The 7,792-nt window shown below is 45.0% G+C and overlaps 1 protein-coding gene across 1 annotated transcript in view; it reads left to right on the top strand.

Annotated features, from left to right (window-relative positions):
• Positions 1-7,792, top strand: part of LOC102673872 (ATP-binding cassette sub-family A member 13) — a 31,926-nt gene that overhangs the window by 5,488 nt on the left and 18,646 nt on the right. Inside the window, 23 exon segments of the mRNA XM_031513590.1 lie at positions 260-339; positions 420-643; positions 739-881; positions 965-1,095; positions 1,187-1,572; positions 1,676-1,987; positions 2,058-2,316; positions 2,415-2,612; positions 2,701-2,915; positions 3,002-3,212; positions 3,294-3,673; positions 3,775-4,057; positions 4,137-4,331; positions 4,418-4,635; positions 4,716-4,900; positions 4,975-5,495; positions 5,571-5,951; positions 6,062-6,700; positions 6,809-7,000; positions 7,075-7,157; positions 7,236-7,398; positions 7,475-7,656; positions 7,723-7,792. Of these exon segments, the coding sequence (XP_031369450.1) occupies positions 277-339; positions 420-643; positions 739-881; positions 965-1,095; positions 1,187-1,572; positions 1,676-1,987; positions 2,058-2,316; positions 2,415-2,612; positions 2,701-2,915; positions 3,002-3,212; positions 3,294-3,673; positions 3,775-4,057; positions 4,137-4,331; positions 4,418-4,635; positions 4,716-4,900; positions 4,975-5,495; positions 5,571-5,951; positions 6,062-6,700; positions 6,809-7,000; positions 7,075-7,157; positions 7,236-7,398; positions 7,475-7,656; positions 7,723-7,792 (5,634 nt within the window). The 5' untranslated portion in view covers positions 260-276.

The following is a 7,792-nucleotide window of genomic DNA, read 5'->3' as shown; positions in this document are numbered from 1 at the left end:
CAGAGATCGGATTCGCGAAATAAAATTTCTATCATGCGTCGAACGTCGATGCCATCTTCGTTACGAAAATTGTCATCAACTTTTTGAGAACAATTTATAAAATGGAAAATTTCCTTGCTTCGAAAATATTTTTAAAGAAACTTTCAATTAATAAATATATATATATATATATTGAAATATCGTAGCTATTTAATCAATGACTTTTTTTTTCTTCTTTTCAAAAGAATATAATTGTACTCTTGTGATTACTTTTTTCCAGATCTACACGCGTCGAAAATGAGGGTCGACCAGATCGGGCTTCTCTTATGGAAGAATTACATCGTCCGAAAACGTCAACCGGTAATTTTACGTATCTTGCGAATCAGACTCGAAATTATCAGAGTAACTAAAAGACGCATGAACGCAAACTTGATGTTTAGGGCATACTGGCTCTGGTATTCGTATGGCCGGTGGCAGTGTTCATGATCCTGTACACGATTCGCGACAATGTGGATCCGAAATACTATCCAACTTGCCAATTTCCTGCTAGGTCGATGCCGCAGAACGGGCTGCTCCCGTTCGTTCAGAGCTTCGTTTGCAGCATTGGAAACCCGTGCGATCCCTTGTCGGAATACGAAGAAGTTCCTTCTTACGAAAACGCCACGTTAGTCCTTTGGAATAATTTTTTTCTCTTTCCTCCGATGCAATCTCAAAAAATTGTTGCGCTCACGCTTTGGAAAATTTATTTTCGACCATCAGTCTAGGCCCACTGGTGGTTGAGTTGCAGCCCATGCTAGGTAACAAAACGATTCTTTCCGCGATCGATACGTTGCCGAACAGCATCCAACTGCTCAAGTCGATGGCGCAGATACTCACCAGGCCGGAAATCAAAGCGTTGTTCGGTACGCACGCACGAGTAACACCTTTCGTTCGCGAATTTTCTCCAAATTTACATCGAATTTGTGTCGAATTTGTGTCAAACTAGATCGAGGCGTTCGATTGGGCGATCTGTTCCACAATCAACGGGAAATCAAGGATCTTCTCAGGCTTCAGATGCCGTACGCGCGGGAGGGATTGATCGACCAACTGTTCGACTCGTCCATAAAATTGATATACGTCAGTATAATATGTCTCTCGAATTATAAGAATTCGCTCGATCGATTCGAAGGGTTGACTGATCGAAGTCGTTTGCCGGGACGATTTTCAGCTGATCGAGGCGTTCGGTTCGTCCAATATCGACGGGGTTATTTGCTCCTCGGAAAGTTTAAAGAAGTATCTCATTTTGCCGAACAACGAGGACTACGAGGAGATCTCCAAGATACTTTGCAAGATCGACTCGAGCATGATACCGAATATGCTGGAGAATTTGGCCAAGCACCTTGATTTCTTCGGCTTGTTGGAGATGGTTGACCGAGTGATGGCCAAGTTTCGGGATTACGATTTTTTCGAGGATTTGAAGAGAGCGGTCGAAACGATCCTCGATCTTCGCACCGTGAACAAGTATATCCCATCGTACTTGAAGATACGCCAATGGATGCCAAAGATGATAATGGTGTTTAAGAACGTCACGTTCAAAGAGATCGATCTGAGTTTGTGAGTAACTTCGAGGTCGACGAAATTTCTTTTTTTTTTTTTACTCGAGCAAAGGGGAAAAACGATAAACGATAACACGATTTTCGAATCTCTAATTCTCTAGCGTGAATAAATCGCTTCAAGTTTTGGATCCGTTATTCTCGAAGGAACGCGATTGGTCCACCGTGCGCCCGATGTTGTTGAGATTGGAAAAGTTACTGGAGCTGGCGAAGGGCATGGCAGAGGATCGAAGCATCGAGTCCACCGAGACTTTTTTCACGATAGCGAAACGTTTGTCCGACACGATTCGATCCGCGTTGGACGTGGCCAACACCGAGAATCTCACTCAAATTTTGGATTTGAGCGTAGCCATTTTGCACGATGGCGCCAGACTGACGCAAAAGATTTTGGACCGTCACATCGACGACATCGAACTGTGAGATTTTTCCCTTCCTCGAAAACGATACTTTTTTCCCTTGAAAATATCGAACGATTTTTCTTTGCAGTCCGACCGAGATATTGGACGGGCTCAGGGATTTTTTATCGGACAACGTCTTAGCCACGTTGAGCTACATATTGTCCTCTATGAACTCGATCGTCAGAATGTTGTACCAAGCTGCCATCGTTCACGAGGACGTTCAGCACAGGATTTACGATATCTCCACGAAACATCACAAGGACACGGTGCAGAAATTGTTGACGAACGTCGATCCAAATTTTTATCGAACGTTCGTCAAGTCGTTCTCCAGATTAAATTTCTTGGAGGTTAACCTTTCCTTTCGATCTTTGGAATCTAATTTCGCTTATATATATATATATATATAGATCGCGTAAGATCAAAGCCTGTTGCGTCCATTTTCCAGAAATTCGTGAACGAAGTTAAGCGCACGAGTCCCGAGGAGTTCTTTTGTCAGGAGGAAACGCTGAACGAAATTTTCGACCTCTTCAAAGACGGTAAAAACGAATCTGGATACATCGAGGAACTACTGTGCAGCGATACAGGGAAGAAGTTTATCTCGGACGTGTATGGAAGTTTGGAGTTGAGAAACTTTGAAAGCATAGTAAGCATCGTACATATATAAATACATGTCATTTCTTTCGATAGAAATAATTTTTGAGAAACGTGACTCGACGATCGAACGTTGTCAGGTGGACGATACTTTGTACACGGTCGTCAATATGGCGTTCCACAAAGTGGTCGCGGTCGAGAGATCAAACTTGACCTCCCTCGTGGCCAACACGAAAAAATTGGTCTCGTATCTGAAATCGCCGAAAAGATCGAATCCTGACTGGACCGTTTTTAAATTTGGCCAAAGGTGGCGGGAAATTTTCGAGGAAACTCTGCCTCAAGCGAGATTGAACATGTGAGCGATATTAGATATTGAGTTTCCATCTAATTCTCGCGAGGGAAACGGTTCGTAAGAGCCCACTCATCTCTTCTTCTCTTCAGCCTAGGGATCCACTTGAGCATAGCAAAAATGATTGGATCGCGCAGTCTGTCTTACGTGACCATTGAATCCGATCTTGAGAAGATGGACATACTCGCCGAGATAATTCTTCAAGATTTAAAGGAAAACCCTACGAGCTGGATCGAGCAAGTTAGACGGCGGAAGATGCAATTGATCGAGTCGTTCTATTTAACCGTAACGGACAAAGATAAGGTATATATATATATGGATGATATTCTAATCCTTTTGGTATCTTTTCTCGCGTTTCGAATTTTCCTCTTCCTCTTTTTCCAGGCCTTGAAAATTTTGGAATACGACAATTTCACGAGGAGCTACTGCACCGATTCACACCCACCGAATTTATTGAATTTTCCAAAGGACTCGAATCGGACGGTGTTGAAGGCGCTCGTCTGTCGTATCTCGGAATCCGTGCAAACCGACTTGGAGTTAAACATGACGAAGATTAAGAATAGGGAGGAGATTCATTACAGGAACAGGGATTCGTTCAATTGGACCGATTTCAACGTGAAAATAATCGAGATTTATCGTTACATCGACACCTTGGTCCACCAAGAGGACACGGGCTACGATTTGGCTCGATTGGAAAAGTTGAAAGAAGATTTTCAAACATCCTGGACCATTGATATCGGCGTCAAAGACGTTTTCGAGATGAGGTACGGGAGCAATGGAAATAACCTCCTCCCTCCTACTCCCATCCCATCATTCTAAAATTGCAGATATTTACTTTGGTGACACGCGTTATATCTCTCTGCAGCGTAGGTTTGATCTGCAAATTCTTCAACCTGATGGAGAGCCCTCTTTTCCGCGCCAAAGGCGGATGGAAGGAGATGCACGCGATCGCGTGGGCGTCCACGGTCATCTTCGACAACGTGGAGAAGATCGTCGATCAAATTCAGAGGAACGGGCATCTGGTGAAGCTCTCCCAAGTGCTGGAGGACATGCCCCAAACGGAAATTCTTTTAACGGCCATCCTGCAAAATTTGTCCCCTCTGGTTCTCGACGTGGTCGACATCATAACCATGAAACCCATCCATCTCGTAAGCTTTTTCACTCTCTTCGTTTATTAACCCAAATTCTTATCGAATCTTCTCTCCTTTCGAATCCTTTGTTTCCCAGATATCGATCCTGGACGATTACAAATCGCGGGAAGAACAATGGCCTTGCATACAAAGGGAAAGCGTCGGCGCCGCGATGGAGCTGCGATCCGGTACTCGTGAGATAATAAGAGAGATCGAGAGGATATCGTGTAATCCAACTTTGTTTATTCAAGAATGGAGGGAACAACCGGTGTTGACGAGGGCAAAGAAAATAGCGAGTATCTTTGTTGAACGAATCTTTATTGTTGCGACATTTTCGCAAGGCATTTCGACGAACAATCTCCGCGTCTCCGTTCTCAGTTTCAGAACGACAACATGATACATTCCCCGCCTTTCAATTGGACCTCGGGTTACATCAAATTTCGTCAATTGGCCAAGAAGCTCGACGACCTGGTCAACGACGTGAAAAAGGTTGTTCTCGTGGAGCAGCCGACTTTCTGGGACGATTTGGAGTTTCTCGTGCCAGGAGTCAAGAATATATTCGACAAGAGGTGGCCAGACATGAAAAACGATTCCAGGTTGGGGGAATGATCGATATCGTTGGGAAGAGAAAAGTTTGAAATTAATTAATTCTTTTCGATTCATTCTCGCGATTTAGAGGGATCCTGGACTACGTTGATTTGGAATTAGACAAGACGGTGGCGGCGTTTCAAAGCTCTCTCTCCGCCAGCGAGGTTTGGAATTCGAACATCTCCGTCGAAAATCGTATTCTCATTTTAGCAAAATTTACCGCGCATGTTGTTCACAATACACTAAAGACTGCGACAGGAATTTTGCACGACGGTAAATGTCGAGACTTTGAAGAATCTTTGAGAATTTCTAAAACGTATTCTACGAAGTCTCGTTTATTTTTTCAGTTTCGCGATCTCCAACCGTAAGCTTGCTCCCCTTGATGGGATTCGACAGTGGTACAGCCATTTCGATTTATTACAACAAGCTGCCCTACATTTTGGCCTCGATCATCTACGGATTGACGGATCCAGAAGTGTACAATCGTATAACGAAGTCAGAGGTGGACGACACCGTCGTCACTTGTTCCAAATTGTTCGAGTGGTGGTCGGATTCGATGGTCGGCCTCACCCCCGTGGAGTACAAAATCTTGGAGAAATTCACCTGCGATCTCAATCCGGATAACTTCAACGTTTACACCGACTTGTACATGAACGAGGCGCTCGCGTGGAAGAAGCCCGTCAACAGATATAATTCTTACGTGACCACTGTGATCGGCGATGCGTACGATTTCGCGTCCGAGGTTTGGAAGATGATCCAAGATAAGAGGGAGTTGGTATTCGAGGCGCCGTTTTCCATGCAATATCTAAGGAATACGCTTCAGAAATTGAAGGAGATTCTGGAATACATCGACGATAACGTTCACAAGGTGGTGAATCGATCGTTTTAATTATATATATATATATATCTTTATTCACCGATTCACGGAACCGATTTTTCTCAGGATGTAAAAAAGAGCAATTACAGACTGCTCGTGGAAGGTATAGCCGAGGCTTTGGAGCACGTGACGAATGCTGTAAAAAATATTAACTCGAGGGACGGTCACGTCGACATATGGGATTTCGTGGAAAGCGGTGACGCGCGCCAATTGTTGAGAATCCTCGACAATCACCCCGAGGAAACGATCACTTTGGTGGCTACCCTTAGCACCCTGAACGCGACTACAGGTGGTTTAATGGGTTACGAGGATGTGAGGAGAGCCATGTGCAATTTTCGATTTAACTCGAGCTACTGGTCCACTCCTAACAGGACCCGATTCATAAAAGAGATATGCTCGTTCGACCCTTATCAATTGTTGAGGAGCACCACCAGCGCGGAATATTACGTGAGTAGAGCTGGCAAATCGTAATAATGCGATATAAATATATATTTATTATTTATACATATCTCTTTATTATCTATTCAAACATGGGGGGGGGGAAAAACTTTCAACAGTCTCTCGTGACCAGCGAAGTGACCACAATGTTAAAAGTAACGAGGTTGTGTTCCTCGGTCGCGAAATTGTTGGACGCGGCGTTGAATCTGGAGGCTAGGGAGGGGCCGAGTTTGTCGGTAAGATCGAAAATTTTCAACTCGACGACGTGGAGGAATCTGTCGAACGAGACTTGGTCGGCCATAAGCAAGGCCGGGCAGAGTTGGATACACAAGTACGCGATAAAAGCCAGGGATCCCGCGTCGATGGAGGCTGCGGATCCGATCACCAAACTGATGAGGGCGTATCAACTGGTGGACGTGACGATCGAGTTGGTGGGAGGGGGTGACGTTTGGCAAAAGCTTCGGGTCGCGTACGAGAATTCGAAGGTGAAGCCTGTCCTCACCCTGATGGAAGACCTGCCGAATCTTGTGGTGAGCGGTGTTGACACTTTCGTCAAGTCGGAGAGATTGAACGATTTCGTGGAGAAATTGTCGGTTGGCAAGCTGCATCCGTGCGACATCGACAAATATTTGATCGTGCCCAGTTTCGTGAGGAAGAAGGTCCTCTTGTCGAGCGTCACCAACTTCTGCCAAAAGATCGTTCTCACCGAGGGGCGGCTGACTTTGATCGATATATTGCCTCTCGACGCGAAGTACGAGGTACGCGACAAGTTCCAACAACACTTGTACGCTTTCAACTTTTGATTTTAAAAGGGGGGAGGGAGGAGACGTAATAAACGCGCGTCGTTGATACGTAACTTCTCGCAGGAAAGTTTAACAGGGAGAAAAAGCAGGCCGGCGTCTCACAACGAGACGTACCTGATCGAGAAATTGGAGCACGTCCGTTCGACGATAATTCGAGTCGTCTCGGAAGGTTTCAAGGATCCGAAGATACCAACGTGGTGGACCTCGTTCAAGGAGGGGACGTTCAAGGACTTTTTATCGCAGTATAAGAAGGAGGTGAATTTTTGAAATTCGTAATCGTTCGTTCGTCGTTCAGCGACGATTCACGAAAAAAGAAAATTGTTCTCCAGGATCCGAGGGCGCTCGCTCACTTGGTGGTGAAAAAAGTCTCCGCTATCGCCAGAAACGTTCTGAATTCCAGCGGGAATACCGGGTAAGCTCAAGTCAAGTTAGCATTCCAGGAATTTGTTTATTAACTTTGCCTCCCGTTTATTAGAAAACTTTCTTTCAGAAACTGTTCTTGGTGCGTCACGTTCCCCCTGGAAATTTTAAATTCCCAACTGGTCAACCATCAACTCTACGCGAAGCTACTCTGCCAATTGACTCGACTCAACGTTTCGGAGATTCACGACATTTTGATGCGCGACTTTTATTGGAACAAAACCTCGAGCATGGTAACGTGATGAAATAAAAACCGCGCATCATAATAATCGCGCGATCCCGAAAACGCGTAATCCCGTTTGAATCCAGGTAAAGAATTACAAATACTTGGGCGTGGAACGAACGAGAGACGAGTTCGTGACAACGTTGGAGGCCACGTTTCATTACATAGCCGACATAATGGTGAATTTCGAGAACGAGACCTACAGAGGGAAGATGAAGGAATGCTTTGAGAAATTCGTGGGGAAACCTGCCTATTCCAGACCCGGCCTGTAAGTGTGATCGAATCTAAACCCATCCCGAAAAAAATACGAACGAACGATATTTTGATATTCAAGGTACGTGACCGTGATTCTCGGCGTATTGGACTCTCTGCGGAAGAATCCGTTCATCCTGGACACGGGGCGG

Source organism: Apis dorsata, unplaced genomic scaffold, assembly GCF_000469605.1.
Source record: "Apis dorsata unplaced genomic scaffold, Apis dorsata 1.3 scaffold_683, whole genome shotgun sequence".
Taxonomy (NCBI): Eukaryota; Metazoa; Arthropoda; class Insecta; order Hymenoptera; family Apidae; genus Apis; species Apis dorsata.
This window is presented reverse-complemented; position numbering and strand designations above follow the sequence as displayed.